The sequence below is a fragment of the Anabrus simplex genome, chromosome 13, assembly GCF_040414725.1.
Source record: "Anabrus simplex isolate iqAnaSimp1 chromosome 13, ASM4041472v1, whole genome shotgun sequence".
Lineage (NCBI taxonomy): Eukaryota > Metazoa > Arthropoda > Insecta > Orthoptera > Tettigoniidae > Anabrus > Anabrus simplex.
In genome coordinates this window covers 94,053,233-94,074,164 of record NC_090277.1, presented here as the reverse complement: position 1 = coordinate 94,074,164, position 20,932 = coordinate 94,053,233, and the positions used below count along the sequence as shown (strand labels likewise).

The 20,932-nt window shown below is 39.0% G+C and overlaps 1 protein-coding gene across 1 annotated transcript in view; it reads left to right on the top strand.

Moving 5' to 3' along the window:
* The window catches only part of LOC136884991 (uncharacterized), a 98,234-nt gene that overhangs the window by 11,499 nt on the left and 65,803 nt on the right, over positions 1–20,932 (top strand). Inside the window, exons 4-6 of the mRNA XM_067157361.2 lie at positions 15,951–16,133; positions 18,743–18,995; positions 20,223–20,384. Coding sequence (XP_067013462.1) covers positions 15,951–16,133; positions 18,743–18,995; positions 20,223–20,384 — 598 coding nt within the window. The remainder of the gene's footprint in view (positions 1–15,950; positions 16,134–18,742; positions 18,996–20,222; positions 20,385–20,932) is intronic.

The following is a 20,932-nucleotide window of genomic DNA, read 5'->3' as shown; positions in this document are numbered from 1 at the left end:
CTCTTTAGAAGGACTGATGGTCCCTTGGCGGAGGTTATACCACTAAGGTCCATCTAGCAGTTCCTTATCTCCATTTTAGAGGCGGCCTGAAAATATCCTGGCAATAGGTATAAAATGCCTTTGGGAGAGGCGAGCCCATCGTACTAACTGCCTATAAAATGATTGACAGTAAGTTGAGGTCTCGGAAACAGTTAAGGCGTCCCCCAAACGCGACACGCAGTTCCTGGTGGTCTCATTGTTGGGGGAACTGTGAAAAATACAGAACTGTGGAGGTTCTTGATTCACAACCTAACCCAGAAGACTGAAAACATGAAATGAAGAAGAGGAAAAAGAAAAAGATAATGAGCCACTACGGTGATTATATCTCCCCATCTCATTGCAAGCCCTTCCAAATTAAAAGCGGTTGTATCATCACACCTTAGGAATGGGGATTTTCAAAGAGTATGGATAAGAACTGTAGAAGTTAACTTTATTGTGCACTTTTAGACTTTAATACTGAACCTTTTGATGTTTGAGTATTCTCATTTTTTTGAAAGGTCAGATAATTATTCAGATATGTTAATTACCCAGTACAAATGCATACAAATTACTAAATAATAATGGAGTTGTTGTTTGTGTCATCAGCCCTTAGACTGGTTTGATGCAGCCATCCATGCCACCCTATCCTGTGCTAACCTTTTCATTTCTACGTAACTACTACATCCTACATCTGTTCTAATCTGTCTGTCATATTCATACCTCGGCCTACCCCTACCATTCTTACTGCCTACACTTCCCTCAAAAATCACCTGCACAAGTCCTGGATGTCTTAAGATGTGTCCTATGGAGAACTAAGTAAAATGACTTAAAAACAAAAAACAATTGCCAAAAATGACTAAATAATGTGGTAGAATTAAAAAAGGCAAAGATTTATGAAAAAATGACTTAATAAATATCGTCGTTGCCAGGACAAAACTTCCTATGTGAAATATTTTAGCTCAGAAGTTTGACCGATAAGGTTCTGTCATCTAAGGGGCAATTTTGTGTGCATATTGTCAAGGCATTCTTGCTCTTCATGATGTGTGTGCTGCGGGTCAGTATATCTCCAAGAATATTATCACGTAGGAGGTTTTGTCCCGGCAACGACGATATGCATTTCTGTAATCAGAGGGTATTGATCAGGATTTATGTAGCCTACTGTATAAGTTGGCAGTGTGTCTTATGCATCAGTTAAAAGATGGCATGTCATCACATTCCGGGTCAAGTTCATCATCATCATCATCACCATACCAAGTGAGTTGGCCGTGCAGTTCAGGTTGCGTACCTTGCATTCCGGAGATGATGGGTTCGAATCCCACCATCGGCAGCCCCCAAGATCGATTTCCATGTTTTTCCATTTTCACACCAAGCAGATGCTGGGTGTGTACGTTAATTAAGGTCATGCCCATCTCAATCTCATCACTTTCCCGCCCTTGCGTCGCCGGAAACCTTTGACAGAAACTAACCCATTACGATAGATGCACAACAGCTAGTATCTTATAAAACAGAAGTACAACAAAGTAGAGGTTGAACTGTGTAGATTCATTGAACGTTCTTGCTATATAAACAACTCCAGGCATTTATAAACCATCTGTTGTTTACAGTTAAAGCCATAGTATGGAAGAACAGAAGAGGAATGTGAAACATCTGTTGTCTATTTCTTCCCACATGCTGGTACTTCTACAAACAAAGGACTTATTGCTATTGTCTGAGATATCTGCACAGAGTAAAGAGATACATTGGCATTGTATTCGGAGGTTCTGTTTCAGTCAGCAGGTCACTTCTGCAATGAAACAATTAAGAAAGCTTTTTCACTTGCAGATCACTTTAGAAAGATATTAGTCGGTTTTCAAAAGAATAGTTGCAGAATGATTGTCATTAAGTTTTTGTTTTCTAAAGCAGGATGGTAGTTGGTAGGCCTAAACCCCCTGTGGGTGGGTGCAGTAGAAAAACATCCACAGTATCCCCTGCCTGTCGTAAGAGGTGAATAAAAAGGGCCCCAAGGGTTCTTAACTTGGAAGCGTGGGTTGGCCACCACAGGGCCCTTAGCTGAGTCTTGGCATTCCTTCCACTTAGTTGTGCCAGGCTCCTCACTTTCATCTATCCTATCAGATTTCCCTTGGTCATATATTGTTCTTTTCTGATTCTGGTATTCCGGCGGTATTACGTATGGAAGCCTAGGGAGACTTTAATTTTCACACCATTCATGGCCCTTGTCTTCCTTTGGCCTGTACCTTCATTTTTTGAAGTGTCGGATTCCTTCCATTTTGTCTCTCTGATTAGTTTTACATAGAGAACGGTTGCCTAGTTGTACTTCCTCTTAAAACGATAATCACCACCACCCTGTAGACCTAAAGTTATTTCCTTATTAGCTGTTGTTGACAGGATAAATCTAGTATGTAGTATGTGGATAATTGCATTTTATCATCACTGAATGATTTGGCTGTGCAGTTAGGGGTGCACAGCTGTGAGCTTGCATTCGGGAGATAGTAGGTTTGAACCCCACTGTCGGGAGCCCTGAAGATGGTTGCCCATTTTCAGATCAAGCACTGTACCGTACTTAAAGCCACAGCCACTTCCTTCTCAATCCTAGCCCTTTCCTATCCCATCATCACCATACGACCTATTTTTGTCAGTGCGATGTAAAACAAATTTAAAAAAAAAAGGGAATTGTTGACCACTTATTGAGTAATTTACACAGAATTAGGACTTTGAAATATCCAGATATTGGTTTAACGTCTTCATGTTAAAAAAATTGTTTTTCTTTTGGTAGCTATGTTGGATAGAGCACTTGTACTGTACCTTTTGAAAATATATAGAGTACCTGTCTCCAAACCCAAAATGAAGATACAGATACAGACACTGTATCATGAAAATCCACAGCCTATTACCAGTCATTTGACCGCGTCAGGAATGGAATGAATGAAGCCCCCATCTAGTGGCGAGGGTAGGAATCATTCCAGGCGAGTTGGCCATGCTGTCAGGGGCGCACAGCTGTGAGCTTGTATCCGGGAGATAGTGGGTTCGAACCCCACTTTCGGCAGCCCTGAAGATGGTTTTACGTGGTTTCCCATTTTCACACCAGGTAAATGCTGGGGTTGTACCTCAATTAAGGCCATGGCTACTTCCTTCCTACTCCTAGGCATTTCCTATCCCTTCGTCACCAAAGATCTATCTGTGCCAGTGTGACGTAAAGCAAATTGTTATTGATAGGTATTGTGCCAGCTGCCGAAGTCTGTCACACTCCTCTGGGGCAATGATTAATGACTGACAGATGAAATGAAATGATATTGGAGAGTGTTGCTGGAAGGATAGGTGACAGGGAAAACTGGAGTACCCAGAGAAAAAACCTGTCCTGCCTCCGCTTTATCCAGTGCAAATCTCAGCAGGATTTGAACCACGGAACCCAGTGGTAAGTCGGCGCGCTCCCACTGAGCCACGGAGACTTCGACGTTGTATCGCACATTTAAAAAATATAAAATCTATCTTCATCTTATCCCAGTTATTATCCCTGGAGCCACCCAGATTCAGTTTGGTTAAGGCCGATTGCCTTTGCTGATGTCACGTGATTTTTGAGATGAAAATCTCATCCCACGATTGACTGGTATTCGAACCTCAACTTTCTGGGTGGGAAGCCGGCTACAAAGCCACCAAGCTAATCACATCCCCCACGTCTTGACAATATGAAAACCCAGAAGTGAAATAATGTGGCACTCACATTTCTTCCTACCAACATGTCATAGTACTATTACAGTATTTACAGTATTTCAAGTTTGATCACTATGGTAATTCAAAGCCCAGAGAGTAAAACTGGTCAGAAGATAAAAAAGAAATACCCTTTCTTTATTGTTTGTTTACAGTTTGCTTTATTTCGGACTGACACAGATAGATTTTATAGCAACAGTGGTAGGAAAGGGCTAGGAGTGGGAAGGAAGCAGTCGTAGCCTCAATTAAGGTACAGCCACAGCATTTGCCTGATGTGAACATGGGAAACCACGGAAAACCATCTACAGGGCTGCTGACAGTGGGGTTCAAACCCACTATCTCCCGAATGCAAACAGATGGGTACGTGATCCAAACTGCACATCCACTCGCTCGGTAATTTACCATGGGGAAAGACCACAGAAGGAGATGGAAGCAGACTATTATTATTTTTATCAGTGGTTTGGTCCTTTTAGATGAAGAGCTTAGATTATGTTGAGTCATCAGCCTGATGGCAGGTTGAATCCTCAGCAGCTCCAATATCAGCTGTCATACACAGCCTTGATATCACTGCAGAGCCATACTAGGGAAATGAGGAGTAATGTAGTTTCCTGTTGCTTTCCTCACTGAACCAGATGGTGCTGTTGTATCAGTCTGCTAAGCCTACTAAAATGGGCTGCGCTGAGTAGCTCAGACATTCGAGCTCTGCCCTTATGAGCTCACATTGCCAGGTTCATTGATGGTGCTAAGATATGCCATCCTCATTCATCTAATCAATATTTTACTGGGACAATTTAGTCTAAGAAGACTATTTTATGTAGACGATTTCCTAGTGATCAACTGTTTAAATGTAACGAACAAATAGTATGCACATTTTTGTGTGTTATGTCGAATGATTTAAACATCTTTCTTAATCATTTATCAATTATTGTATTAATGTATATTGGCTGAAGAAGTCCTGTCTGAGTTATCAGTCTATAAACTGCTGCACCCCACATCTGTAATCTGCTTGTCATATTTATACCTTAGTCTATCCCTACCGTTCTCACCGCCAACATGCATTGTTGTTGTTGTTATTATTATTAACTTTATTGGGCACATTGGACCACTCAAATCATTCCTCGTTCTTTTACTCTTCAGAGCGGTTGTACTGTTTGGTTCTTGAGATCTACCCAGTACTTTTTCATTTATTCCGATCATAATTTTCTCAAGTCGTCTGAAATTGCTATAGTCCTTCTGTGTGTCATTTCTGCTGAAAATGCGTGTCTCGGTTGTTATTTCTATTTTATTTTGTTTTATTTTTTATAATATCATTTAGATTTTAAGAATCTGATAAGTATTGAATAAGGTGGAGCCAGAATTATTTCCTTTTGATGTTACTATATGAGATTGGCAAAATTTGGCTAGGCGATGAGATAGAACAATAGGACACATCTTTAGACACCCAGGACCGGTTTATATAGTTTTTGAGGGAAGTGTAGGAAGTAAGAAGAGAAGGGGAAGTCCAAGACAGGAATGTGACAAACAGATCAGATTACTGTAGATGTACGATGTAGTAGTTAGGTAGAAATGGAAAGGTTAACACAGGATAGGGTGACATGGAGAGGTGCAAGAAACTTACTCAAACCTTTGCTTTGTTGGTGACATTTTAAAAATGTTTGCAACTGCCATTTTAAGTCTAGGATTTTGTAAAGTCATAAACAATATCGAAATGAGGAGAGAAAGGCTTCTTAACAGAGAAGTGAGAGGAATGGTTTGGTGATTAATGGGAATTTATAAAAATAAGGGTCAGAAGGAAAGAGAAATAATGAAAATCAGTGTCTACTCTGTGGAGAAGAAATGGAAGAAGTGCATCTATTGAGAGTTTGTAGGGCAACCAAAGCACTGAGAGTAAATTATCTGGAAAGTGAACCTAAAACAAAAATAGAAAGAGAGAGAGAATTCTATGCAATTGCTAAAATATTAAATAAAAGTGGATTACACCAGGAAGAATAGCAGCATTTTTTTGTATTTTAAAAAGTATGTGGAAAAGAGGAAATTAAAAACATCAAAACAAGTACAAACGAGAGTAATGACGGATAAGATGGATAAAAGGCCTGCATATCCTAGAATAATGAATATAATTACTAGTAGGTTAAAAATAATTTCAAATGTAATATATAAATTGTTATATTGTTGTGTCATTATATTCTATTCATAATTTAGCTGTCAAGTAAGGCATGTTGGTAATGGTAGGATACTCCAGTAAGACTTGTGACACAAAAATAAGCATTAAATAAGCTAAGGAAAGATACATGTTGTCATAGACCATATAGCATTGTTTATGTCTAGGACAAAATAAATTATATTTAGTGTGGTAATAGTCAAATAATTATAAGAGGAAAATGTAATGCATGTATCAAACTTTAATGAATTGCTTATACAGCTTATAAATCTCATAGTTTGTCCCGTATTGGCTCAACACAACTAAGGTTAAGTTATAAGGAGATTCCCACCTTCCAATACTTGTCAATATCTTATAATGGATTTATTATTTACATGATATAATCCACCTTAATCTCTCGGTGTATACTAAATAAGACATGTTTCGTTCCGATTATGGAACATCTTCAGCTAAAAGATTTGACAAAATGGCAAGACAGTTAAAACACATGTGATAGTTATGGTGATAAAATAGAATGTTCATTCATGTTGGGTTAAAATTTCCAACAGGTCAGTGTCCTTCCGTTTCCCTTAGCCTATCACAACACCACTCCTCAGTTAGCTCCACCCTACACAACATTTCCCCTGCTTCTCCCACTTCCCCTACCTCTCCTGCTTCTCCTCGCCCACCGCAAGCGCCTCACACCTGCACACAGAACTCGGCAATTGACGACACGGTGTAAGGGAGGACGCTAAATACGACACGATCGACTTTAAGATAAACAATTCCATTATCCTTTTATCCTCACTAACATTCTTACAAGGTTTTCTCCTTTAAAATATCTCCCTTTTTACTTATTTTCTTCTTGTTTCAGACTCGTTTTAATAATCTAACTGCAACTCAACTTCAGCTACGGTTATTTCTCAAGAGTTCCCCCGATAACTATACTTCAAGAAAATCTTTTATATCTCTAATTTTATCTTCAAGATTAACAAGCATACATGTCTCCAACATAAAGAAGAACCATTACGCCGATTTTACTTCGTCACTTGGACACTGACTTGTTGGAAATTTTAACCCAACATGAATGAACATTACCATAACTATCACATGTGTTTTAATTGTCTTTTAGCTGAAGATGTTCCATAATCGGAACGAAACATGTCTTATTTAGTATACACCTAGAGATTAAGCTGGATTATATCATGTAAATAATAAATCCATTATTAGAAATTGACAACTATTGGAAGGTGGGAATCTCCTTATAACTTAATCTTAGTTACTTTAATGAATTGCTATAAAAGATTGCCCTCTCCCTAGTGTTGGGCAATCTGGAACTAAGGGATGGGAGTACTCCATTCTATAAATCTAGGAACTCCAGCTCTCCCAGTGAGAGTTAACTTCCAATATTTTCTTCAAGCTCCTTGTTGAAGATAGTCACCCTGTAACTGTGGCCTTGTCATTGATTTGTTTGCTCTGCCCTTGACCTCCACTCAGACTCCTCATTATCATAATACAAAGTGACTTGGAACTTTTAGACTCTACTGCTCGTATGCATATTGGGTTTGTATAGTAAACGTGTACCTACCTGCATGCGGGATTTCCTATGGACAAGCCTGTCACTACGTAGGAAAATGGGTACAAAAGAAACAAATGGAAAAATAGAAAATTACTCCAGGATGCAGACTTGCAAAGGAACTGATAAAAGGACCAAACAAGAAGCATACTAAAGAACTATTGAAACTCAGCAGAGAAAATATAAGATGGGTAGTAGGACTGTTCATAGGACACTGCCATCTGAAAAAACACCTACATAGAATTGGAGTAATAAGAGACAGCATATGTAGAAAATGCAATGAAGCAGAGGAATCAGCTGAACACATACTTTTCGAATGTGAGGCGCTGGGTAGAATCACTCTCTCCACTCTAGGACTACCAGGTGAAGAGAGAGAAAAAATCCAAGAAGACCCAATAAGAACAACCTGCAGCTTTGTGAAGGAAGCAGGTATATCGAGGTGGGAATGAAGGAAAAACATGGTAGCAAAAGATCTTAGAGGTCAACACTAATTAGGAACTAATATTTAGGAGCCCCATGAAGAAAAGAAGAAGAAGAAATGTGTACCTGAAGCCCGAATCTTATTACATGTTTAATGTTGAGAAAATGGCTAAAATCTATTCTCTAATATTCTGCAGTCATGATATTCTATTTTGCCCTTCACTATTTTTTGTCCATTGACTTTCCTGTAGATCACCTGTAGATACATTTTGTTTCACGTGATGTGGCCCAAATATTCAGTCTTCTTTTTGTACTGGCAGTTTTCTCACACCGATTCAGAGTCTGCCCAGAAAACTTTGTTGGATTGATACAGGCACAACATTATAATATGCTTGGACAAGTGTTGCACCAAAATGAAGAATTTCCCATTACTAATGGGCTCAAGCACTGGCCCCATGGTGTAGGAGTAGCATGCCTGCCTCTTACCCGGAGACCCCAGGTTCGGTTCCCGGCCAAGTCTGGGATTTTTACCTGGATCTGAGGGCTGGTTCAAGGTGCACTCAGCCTACGTGATTAAAGTTGAGGAGCTATCTAATGGTGAGATGACGGCCCCAGTCTAGGAAGCCAAGAATAACGGCCGAGAGGATTTGTCATGCTGACCACTTGACACCTCGTAATCTGCCGGCCTTCGGGCTGAGCAGCGGTCGCTTGGTAGGTCTTGGCTCTTTTTGCCAAGGGGTTTAAATGGGCTTAAGCAAGGCTGTACATTTGCACCAACAATCTTTGCCCTGTACTTGGCAGGCATGCTAGTTAAGGCATTGCTAGGGGCAAGTCCTTCTATTCATGTTGCTTCTCTGACATGATCAAGCCACCATTTCTTGGGATGATCGTGGGCTAATACCCTCCTTCAGAGGTGCCAACAGTTATGGATTGTCTGTAATTATTACGGATTTCACCTCACGATTAAGGCATTATGGTCAAAGGGAAAATTATTACGGCAAAAAGACATTATTACGAGAAAATTAATTTCTGCGGAAAGAAGGAATGAAGAAAAACTGCCCAACCTCCTCATTTCAATGCTTGTGAGTTGGCAACTAAACATTCGATAGTCTGTTACTTTTGCTACTCGTGAGCATTGTGAATGAAGGAGCTGTATTCTACTATTTTCCATAATGAAACCTTAGGTATTGCAGTATTGTATTAAACTTACCTCACAGTAATTTCTCACAGAAGGAGTTTTCAGTGTTGATAGGAAAAATCAGACAGAATTGAGACCTATATTAAGCACGTCCACACTGGAATCACTCATGGTCCAGAAGACGAAAACATCATTGCAGGGGTAAGGATGCCAAATCTGTAGCTAATACTCCAAAGACTTTAATGTATATGGACTGATTGATGATGATGATGATGATGATGATGATGATGATTGTTGTTTAAAGATGCCTAATATCTAGGTCATCGGCCCATATATATACACATTCATTCAAGTGCTCTAATGTAGCGTAAAATATGTATATAAACAAATCAATACTTTGACTACAATAAACAGCATTTTTGCAGTGTTTCGGTATTAACACATACGGAACTTTATAAAAGTGATATCGAAGTGTCACATAGAGACAAACGTGTTTCTGTACATTTGGTAATGGTAGGACCAGTTATTATTTTGCCTATTTTAGCTTCCATAGCCTATTTGATAGTTCATTGCCCCCCCCCCCCCCTTTATTAAGTTGTTGTGAATATTTTCTGCTGTTATTTATGTATTAAAATTAATCAATGGAAAGAAAATTTTTTATACATAGTTTATGGCCCCATTGGATCATTTTAATCAGTCATATAGTGTATTAATAATAAAGAAAAAATAATTTTACCTTAATAGATAAAGAAAGAACATTTACACAAACAGTATTTTCATATTACACAAATCTCTACTGAAAACTCCACAAGGCATTTGGTCAAGAGGGTTGCCAAGTCCTGTCCTTGCTTCGAAAAATTAAGTGCTGGTAGTGATTATTGTTTTAAGAGGAAGAACAACTTGGTAACCTTCCTCTACCAACACTAATCAGAAGGAAAATGGAAGAGGTCCGATACTTCAAAAATGTAGGTATCTGCTAAAGAAAGGGAAGGAACACAAAGAGAGTGAAAATGAAAGACTTCCTAGGCCTTCGCAGTACAGGCAGACTTTATTTTATTTTTTGTTTACTTTTTAAATTTTTTTTCACTACAAACATTAAGATTAGCTAGAGCTTTTGACTGAAGTCCACAGTGTTGCAGTGCGGTGATACCTCATATAAAACCTAAAGCCTTAAACATTGAAGAGAGAAATGTTCAATTGTAGAGCAGTATGACAAATTACAAAAAATGAATGCTGAAATTTGACAGGCGTTAGGTGTCATTAAACAGGTCAAGAGTTTCAAAATCATCATGAATGCAAAGGAATATTGATGGTCTTCTAAAGGAAAATCAGGAGAAAACAACAATTGTATACCTTTTTTTTAATTATTGAAAATACATAGCTAACTTGCAGCCTTATACAGAAATTATATGGCTGGTTCAGTGCTTCTTCAGTGTTTACAATAAAGTACAGTAAATAACTTCCAGTTTGGTATTTTCAGTCATTGTTATGAGTTGGTTAATATGTTCTTATTATTCTATAGTGATCCCGCCCCACGATGTAGGGGGCAAGGCGTCTGCCTCTCACCCAGCGGCCTCAGGTTTGATTCCCAGGCAGGACAGGGGTTTTTAATTGTAAATGATTAATATCCATGGCCTGGAGACTTTACTCTTCACCAGACGAGTTGGCCGTTCGCGTAGAGGCGTAGAGGGTTCAAATTTCACTGTCGGCAGCCCTGAAGATGGTTTTCCGTGGTTTCCCATTTTCACACCAGGCAAATGCTGGGGCTGTACCTTAATTAAGGCCACGGCCGCTTCCTTCCAACTCCTAGGCCTTTCCTATCCCATCGTTGACATAAGACCTATCTGTGCCTGTGCAACATAAAGCCCGTAGCAAAAAAAAAAAACTTTACACTTCAGCAATTTCCAAATACACGCAGGTTCATAATACATGGTGCAAAGTAGGGGAAAAAGCTCTTCTTAGGTCGACGCCCCGAGTAAATAGTTTTTTTTTTAATCCCATAGTGATCATACGAAGCAGTATGCATTGCACTTCCGACTCAAAAAGTGATAGGGTGAAATAGTTCCAGAAGCCAAAGTGTGTGTAAAAGGAAGCAGCACATGTACATAGATATTTCTTGGCTAGTTAATTACATATAGGTTTATCTACTCTGTGCTTTTAGAATGAGTTTAAATGTAAGGAATACCCCTATATGCTGCCTGTCGGTTTCCTGGCCTAATAGAACTATGTGAAGTGTGTATTGGATGAATGTACTGCGAGGCTGTTAAAATGACTGCCAACGTCTCTGCCGTTTGATCCGTGTCCTCTGCAGGTGTTACCACAGGGAGACAAAAAACTCTTGTGCACATCTTGGAATCATGACTGCTTGGAGAAGTTCTGTGGAATGTTAGACATAAGATTTGGTCAGCAATAACCGAAGCACTGAGAGGTAAATTCTTAAGAAGTGCGCAGCTTGGCAACAAATGGCTGTATTAGGAGCATTGACATACTTGCTATTCTTTAGTAGGCTATACAATAGACCCAACAATCTGTTTTGAAAGTTACAGTAGCCAGCCTGCTGATGTGGATCCAAGAAAGGGCAAATTTTATAAGCCTACCATTCTGTACTACCAGATGAAATACAGTCTAGAAGAAATTTCAGTCATCGGTGTAATGGTGGGAGCTGCATTCGAACCCCACTGACAACAGCCTTGAAGATGGTTTTTTGTGGTTTCCAATTTTTACATCAGGCAAATTCTGGGACTGTACCTTAATTAAGGTCATGGTTGCTTCCTTCCCATTCTTAGCCTTTTCCTTTCCCATCATCCTGTAAGACCTGTCTATTAACAACAATTTATTATAATAAAATTATATATTGTCCATCTATGCAATACTATCCACATTTAGGTGGTAACAGTTTCAAAGAATTATATCTCTTCATGGGACATGTTTCACTCACTTAAAGAGCATGTCAGTATTAAAATTACACCATAGTCTCTAAAACTAACTTACATTACATCAAAAAAAAAAAAAAATAGACAACACTAAACACTTCTTAAAACGTGATAACTTGACAATTGACTTTTTAATTTGTTTACTATTGTTCATGGCCATCATTTTAAGATTAAGTTAAGGCTGAGGATGCTCATTAACTGAGCAAAACATGTCCCATAAAGAGATATACAAGGGTGAGGCAAAAGTCATGGCAACCATTTTTTTTTCTTGAAGATACCAGTCCGGTTGGAAAATGTGACATATACAGACAAAAGGACAAGGTGTTACCTACATGTGTGGACAATGAATAGCACTGAAATATCGTAACACACTAATTTATTACGGTAGTATACAGGGCAGTTCGACCTGCCCGGTGCAAAAGAATGACAACACAGTACGCATGAAGTTGACAACAACCTGGAAAACATCCACATCGTTCTTGATAAATTAGAAAATGAAGAGAATCTTAACGAAAACAAAGAGCAAAAAAACATCTTATACGAGAATATTAGTAAATACTTGGAATGGGTAGACATGAAACAGACAAGACGAACAAAAGATATAATCAAACACGACATCACAGAAACACAGCCCAATCTCCCTCCTCCCTCACATGATATTTTAGATGATGACAAAACTCTACTTCCCTTCTCTCCAGAGCTTTGCATGAACTGTCAGACTGTGTCACATCATTACTTCACCAGGTCGCGCTCAAAGACAGACCCTCTAGACAGCGCAGAATAAACATCTTTTCCAAACAAGAACGAGAGGCATGATGTCCTGATCTGATGACCTCCATTTTTTAACAAAGGAGTCTCCAAAGAACTTTTATTATTTGTGCTTATTGTCCTAATGTTTTTTTCTTCTCAATTCTAATGTTTTTTCTTCTCAATTCTTTCTTTATACTGCTGAAGAGGACCACTAAGTGGTCGAAACATGTCCTGTAAGTGTTAATTTATATTCAGTTTTGCCTGAGACAATAATAAAGTATCGATTAGGTGGTTATTTATACTAACTTCTTGATTAAAGTTGACATGACAAACCTGGGCCTAAAGACACTCAAAGTAGTCCCCTGCTACTGACTCCACACGCTGCCAACAATGTGGAGGACGCTGAATACCATCTGCCTCAGCATTTGCCGCACCATGTGTGAATCGGGTTACCTGTTGGCACACAGCATTAGTAATGTCCTCTCGTGTTGCAAACTGCCTGTCACGTAGTGGTTCCTTAATCTTTCGAATGAGATCAAAGTCACAGGGCGAAATGTCAAGAGAGTACTATGAGTGCTCCAATTCTTCCCATCCCCAACGTCGTCGCAGTAGCTGCCCTACACACGCTGCTTTATGTGGTTTTGCATTGTCATGCAGGATTATTGCACTATCCACGAGATCCGGATGTTTCTCCCGAATGCCACGTCATACCTGTCACACCAGGAAGTCCCTGTAGTACTGTGCGGTCACTGTTCTGCCATGTGGAACAAAGTGGCAAACAATGGCACCCCTGACGTCATACGCGACGATCATGAATTTGACTGGGGAAGGATTCTGACGGACCTTCTGCCTCCTTGGTGATCCAGCATGTTGCCACTCCAAGGACTGATGTTTCAGTTCTGGTTCATATGCCCTGGCCCAAAATTCATCGATGGCGATTATTCGTGACAAGAATTGATCGCTGTCCTGTTGCCAGCGTGCAAGGTGGTCGGAGCATGTTGCATAGCGCACCCACCTTTGAACTTCCGTCAGTGAATGCGGTACCCACCGCGATGCGATTTTGCGCAATTGCAGCTCATTACGCAATACCCTGTGGATGGTGCGTTTCTCGATGCTACGTGCCCTCTCTAACTCCAGTAGTGTCCATCGTCTGTCTTCATCCAGGAGCTGCTCGATGATGGAACGTGCCACGTTGGTCCACACACTGACAGGTCATCCCGAACGTTGCTCATCACTGGTTGACACACGTCCTTGCTGAAACTTTCCTACCCACCGTGCTACTGGACGGTATGGTAGGGCATTATTCCCAAGGGCTTCCACTAATTCACTGTGACATTCCATTGCATTTCTCCCTCGGAGAACGGCTATTTTGATGTAAGCGCGCTGCTCAACATGGGTTACTTCCAACTCGCACGACACTCACCAACTGACTGATTTCACAGCCCTCGCTGCGCTTCTACCAGCTATCACAGAGCCATCTGTTGTTCTGCGTACACACTATGCCTGCAGAACTTCCACCCGACACATTTACGTTTGTGATCCGTTCACATATCTACAAGAAAAAAAATAGTTGCCATGATTTTTGCCCCAATCCTCATAACTATAACCACCTAAAGGTGGATAGTATTTAATAGGTGCACAATAAATAATTTCCTGTTATAATTGTTGTTAACAGTATTCAATACAAATTAACCATGAGGATATTCACCTGTAATAGACCTGTCTATGTCGGTGCGACGTAAATCAATTTGGAAAAAAAAAAAAAAGATGATATGCTTTGTAGTACCAATTGTTTGATTGATGTTATCTGCATTGTTATATATTATTTTTATGCATGATTAAATATATTCATATCGATTTATATTGGTTGAGTTCAATCTCAAAACCTAGTTGCCAAACGTATTGTGTACATTCACCACATCGTTATGCTACCTCATTTTGGTACGGTTCATAATCTTTTGTATTTTCTTCAGTATCTTGTGTTTTTCGTACTGTTATTTCTAGTCTTATCTCTGTAGTATAGTACATTATAGGGTAATTTACAGTTTAGCGTAGCATAAATTAGTACAGCAGCCTATAGTTCTTTTAATCAGTTTAATAGTTCAGTGTAGCTGTAGTTTTATTTACATACGTACGTAGCTTAGTGTATCTAGTTTATGTATACCATGTCCCGATGTAATTCGGGAAAGACAAGCGACCAGAAAGCGACTCTTAGATCAGCAGAATGTTCCCATTGTAGGCCATAACCTCCTTCCTGTACCAGCCGTTAGCTGCGAGTAATTTATCTCCTCATTCTATTTTATTCTTAGTAATGTATTCTCGTTTTAGTGTCACGATGTTGATAGTATGTGCATACAGCATCTGAAAATTTGTATGCATTTGTTTTCTATCGTGATCCATTAGCTTTTCTGAGTACAGTATAAAATTTTTATAAGGGTTGTGTGCCGCGGTTGTATTGCATCATCTGTTCTTGCGGCAGTAGAACGCTGGCAACATAGGTAAGATGATGCTCACTTGTTTTGTCACCTGTCAGTTTAGAAGTAAAACCATACAGAACACAGAGTTAAGAGAGGTGGTTATCTAGTTGTTCGTTCCATTTACACTCCCACCGGTGAAACTTCTTGAGGACAAATCTAGGTGTACTAACAGTTGTTTTTTTTTAAGACATTGTCTCCAAGAAACACAGTTACAAAAGTCATGATTTCAGAATTAAGCTTGTAATCTTTCACTGGGAATGCTCTGCAAAATGCAGTAAGTTACCATAGTTATGGGACACATTTATGTATCTCCTAACAAAATTCAGAACATTAAATTGCAAAGCAACGTAAACATAAATTCTGCTGGTAAGTTTTCTTAACTTCGTTAAAATACTGGGATGTAACCCTGAGTCCAGTTGCAAATGTCATGGAGCTTTTGATTCTTCAGTCAGTCACTGCTGATCTGCATTTAGGGCACTCAACCATGTGGCAGATTCCCTATCTGTTATTTACCTAGTCTTTTGTTAAATAATTGCAAAGATTTTGGACATTTATTGAACTTCTCCCTTGATAAATTATTCCAATCCCTAACTCCTCTTCCTATAAACAAATATTTGCCCCAGTTTGTTAAATTTTCTTAAAATGTCTGTTACTATCATCCATTTAGCCCTATAGGTCTGGTGTTTTTCAGCCATTTTCTGTGTTCAAACATTCTGTCAGAAGTAGTTTGCAGAATTTTCATAATTACATTCCGTTTTGAATTTTCACCTCCTGTTTTCCATATCATATTCAGGTAGAGCAGACAGAAGCCCAGGACATGATGTTGTTGACTTGTGAAGGGTGGTGCCTGCTACACTGTAAGCGAGTCGCAGAGGCAGAACCCGACCCTCCAGTGGACTCCAACTTTTCTCTCCTGCCTGCCCTCGAGGATGGCTACTTCTCAGACCTCTCCATTACTGCTAGTAACAATAAACAGGTGAGTCTTTCTTTACTGTAGAAGTTATTGAAACAATTAACATATTTTAAAATTTTTAACATTTAAGTGCTATTAACCTCCCAAACTTAAAATGGTTCTACCTATTCGCTACTTTTATTAATATCTATATATGAAAAGAGTTTACAAAAACAGCTTCGGCATATCCGTCTGTCAATTCTGCTGGAACGATTTGCTTCATTTTTGTTTTATTCTCTCTGGAATTACCTGCCGGTGAAACATGAGATATTGATAGGTCTCTAACTTAAGTCAGTTTTGAGTAATCATAAAATGATCACTCAAATAATTGTAGGAATTGTTTCATCATCACCACCGTCATTTCCCGTTTCCAGCTTCCCGGGTCAGGTTGTGAATCAAGGACCTCCATCGCTGCCTGTCTGTCCACCACTCTTCTCCTTTTTTTAAGTACATCTTCTAGTTTTCCTCCCCTCTTCTCTATGCACTTCCACACTGAATCTGTCCACCTCTTTCGGGGTCTTCCTCACGGTCTCTTCCCTGTTAATTTCTGTGAAAAAGCTTTTTTTGGCACACTCTCTTCTCCCATTCTCATCGCATGCCTGTCCTTTGCCTTATCTCTTCATTTCTAATTCTATCTTTTCTGGTCTTTCCCTCGATACCTCTTAGGAATTTCATCTCTGCTGCCTGTATTCTACTCTCCTCTTGTTTTGTTGTAGTCCATGATCCAGCTACATAGGTTAGTATGGGTTCATAATAGATCGAATATAATACTTTCTTATATTTCTTCGGGACTTCTTGGTTCCACAAGATACTTTTACACTCTGGTAGGAGCTGTTACCTTGTTGTATTCTTTTTCCAATTTCCTCGGTAATCTTTTCATCTTCTGTGATCACACTCCTCAAGTACTTGAAACTTTTAACCACTTCCAGAATTTTACCATTCATTTTTATCTTTCCTCTTCTTTCCTTCCTTTCTCCCCCTTGTCATCACTATTGTTTTACTTTTCTCTGTGCTTACTTTCATCCCAAATTTTTCTATCTCTTGATTCCATACATCTACTTGTTTTTGCACTTCTGTTTCATCCTCACCCCATATTACTATATCATCTACAAACAACATGGCTTTTGTTGTCTGTCTTTCCAATCTCTGTTTAATGTTCTTATGAATTTCATCCATGACTATGATGAATAGTATGGGGGATAGTATACTTCCCTGTGGGAGACCAGTTTCAGCTTTAAACCATTTTGTTTTTCCTATACTAGTCTTCACATTTCAGTTCACTTCAATAATTAAATTGAGATAAAAATTCCCTTTACAATATGTTATTTGCATGTATGGTTTGGAAATTAACAGGCATATGGCTGTAAAGGCCTTAGTAAAACACCACACGTACACACACCAGGACGACAAATGACTGATGTTATCTATAAGTAAATAGGAAGTCCTCTCACTGGAACAGGTCGGTTGTTCCTTGCATAAAAGAACTCTGCTGGTTTATTGTCAAAGTATGTTAAAGACAAGACAAAGACCATAAAAAATTGGCCTAGGCTGTCACTATTGTAAGGGCCGCAGAGTTTGAGTGTTTCGTTGGCTTTCTTATTACAAATAAGACAAATATTATGTGCATAGGAAATTTTATTCAAGAGAACATGGTACACTTGGAATGTGAATAATAACTCTGTGTAGTATGGGTTTGTTATATGAGAAATAAGACATAATTTAAGAGTTCAGGAGTAATATTACGAGAACAATTAAGATCAATAAAATAATGAATTGCCCAGTGTGCTGGGACAGTTGCTCGGCACAACATTCAAACAAAAGTTTTGTTCGAGAAAATCAAATGAAAACTGAGCGTGCGAGTTAACACAGCGCCATATTATAACAGAGCATGTGTGTGTGACGTCAGTCTTTCTTTTCCGTTATTAAATTTGTTCTCTACAACTGACTACGATGTATTCATGATGACAGCTTTTTTTTTTTCCTTTACAAGTTGCTTTACGTCGCACCGACACAGATAGGTCTTATGGCGACGATGGGACAGGAAAGGGCTAGGAGTGGGAAGGAAGCAACCGTGGCCTTAATTAAGGTACAGCCCCAGCATTTGCTTGGTGTGAAAATGGGAAACCATGGAAATCCATCTTCAGGGCTGCCGACAGTGGGGTTCGAACCTACTATCTTCCGAATACTGGGTACTGACCGCACTTAAGCAACTGCAGCTATCGAGCTCTGTATGATGACAGCTAACCTTCAAAACTTATAACAGAGTAAGCGTGTGATGTCACATATTTAGTACAAATCTTGCCTTACTTTGAAGTGCTATTTCGTGAAAACTGTGTTTCAGATTTTCAATTTATTTTTGCAACAGGTAGCCTCTTCTTTTATCTGTCAGTTCAAATATTAAACATAATCATAAGTTAAATTCTGTCTGCAATATATGCATTCTATCCAAACACTAAGAGGACCTAAAAATATTTCTTTCCATGTACCCATTGTAAAGGAAAGTGAGTCTACATTAATACAGAGTGAGGTATACAAAGTTTGGTGTTGATCCTTCTGTACAAGGTTCAGGTCAGTTCTTGTATGAGGAAGTGTAGAGCCTGTGACTGATGCAGTTTCTTGTTGTGGGGACTCAGTTTGCAGTTCACACCTCCATTCTCCAGCTGAGTGCCCCCGAGTTAGACTGGTCCCAGCAGCCCCCACCCCTCTCGGGTCTCCCTGAGGATGTCCTGGGCACCATACTGCACTTCCTCTATTCAGAGTGCCTGCCGGCCAACCTGGCGGAGCACACAGCCCGTCACTGCATCGCAGCCGCCTCTAGCCTCCCGGGTCTGGAGCGTCTTGTCAGCATGTGCGAGCTCTACCTCAAGAACATGGCTCTCAAACAGCGTGAGTACCAGATATTTATTTATTTATTTATTTATTTATTTATTTATTTATTTATTTATTTATTTATTTATTTATTTATTTATTTATTTATTTATTTATTTATTTATTTATTTTTCAAGATCCTAGTGGTTTACATCTAGTGCATGTGATTATGATTCTATTTGCTATTTTGGAATGGAGGAGACTTTTCTTTGTATATTTAAAAAAAAGCCTAGTAAAATCTATTTTCTCTCTTCCAATAAAAATTAATCAAGTTTGATTTTCTGTAATTTTATTAATGATTACTCTTGTAACTATATTCGGCATGGGCGCCCATATGACAGTTTGTAGGGGGGGCGGCCTATACCTGGGGGTATGTAGTATTTTTTAAATTTAGGAAGATGAATGGCGGTAGAATAACCCCCACAGTATCCCCTGCTGTTGGAGGATGTCGGTACTACCACTTCTACATAATACCGATTTTTAAAAATCATTTTCTTGAAAGAGAAACACATGACTACATTAGATTTTTTACTTTCTCTGAAAGCTAGGGGGTGCCGGTGCCTCCGGGCATGGGCGCCCTTGATATTCGGGAGATGGTAGGTTAGAACCTCACTGTCAGCAGCCTTGAAATTGTTTACCGTGGTTTGCCATTTTCACACCATACTTGTTTTCACAGCTTGGGGCCACTTCTTTCCCCCTCCTAGCACTTTCCTATCACATCATCGCCATAATTAATTAATATTATTATTATTATTTTTAAAAAACCATCCCAACCCTGCTGGAGCTGGATGAGGGAAATGGATGATGATGATGATGATGATGATGATGATGATGATTGCGACCATTAGAAATTCAGCCATTTAATCCATTGTACTTCTGACCTCATCCTATTCTCTGCAGCACATGCCTGGAGTCTTTGAACTTGTATGACAGACAGTGACTCCTCATTGCAAGACTTGTTTTGCAGCAGGAGACTGCACTTTTGGACAGTTGAGAATGAAACTACTGTATTATATTCCATTTTAATGTAACAAATTTGTTTTGGTGCCTTCTGTAATCTCTAGAAGTTCAAGTTATGGATATTGTTACACCTGGTATAATGACATACGTGTTTATACTAACATAACTTCTTCATCAGTCAGAAATGAAAAAGAATTCAGTGAGAGTCCTCTTCTGTCCTGATTTACTCCCTGTATTCTGCCTCTTGTGTAACAGTTTTAAGCTGATGAAATTTTCCTGTTTCAGAAATCATCGGTTTAGTTTCCGATATGCATGCGTGTGCCAGTCAAATCATCGAACACTTCAGTTCCAAGACATCCCCTGGAGAACCTACAGGAGATAGCCTCAACTCGAATCCTGCCAAGCTTTGTTTCGTTGTGAAGCAGTCAGTCCGTGAAGCAGCAGTGGGTAAGTATAAGCGGTCCTTCTGCATCTGGAGATTTATAGCATTATTTCTTTCTTCCTGTTTGAATTTGTGGATATGAATAAGTTGTGTTTTTTTTTTTTTTTGCCCTTGTCAGGTTGGTTTTAGCAAATAAAAAATTTCTGTCCCCATTAATTCATCTGCTCATTAAAAATATTTTTCCCAGATGTAGATATTATTATTATTATTATTATTATTATTATTATTATTATTATTATTATTATTATTATTATTATTATTATTATTATTAACTTTATTGGCCACATTGGACCACTTGAGTCTTCCATGTACATTTTTTCTTTAAAGGTTGTGATGTTTGATTCTTTTTATCTGCCCAGTACTTCTTCATTCGTTCTGATCGCATTGTTCTTAATTCATCCGAAATCTCTACAGGCCTTCTTTGCATCATTTCAGTTGAAAATTTGTGATACTTAAGAAGGGTGGTAATTGTATTCTTTTTCTCTGCATCTGTAATTTCGAGTCCAACTGTTTTAGATACTCATGAATTTCTTTTATCGATGCCCTCCTGTCT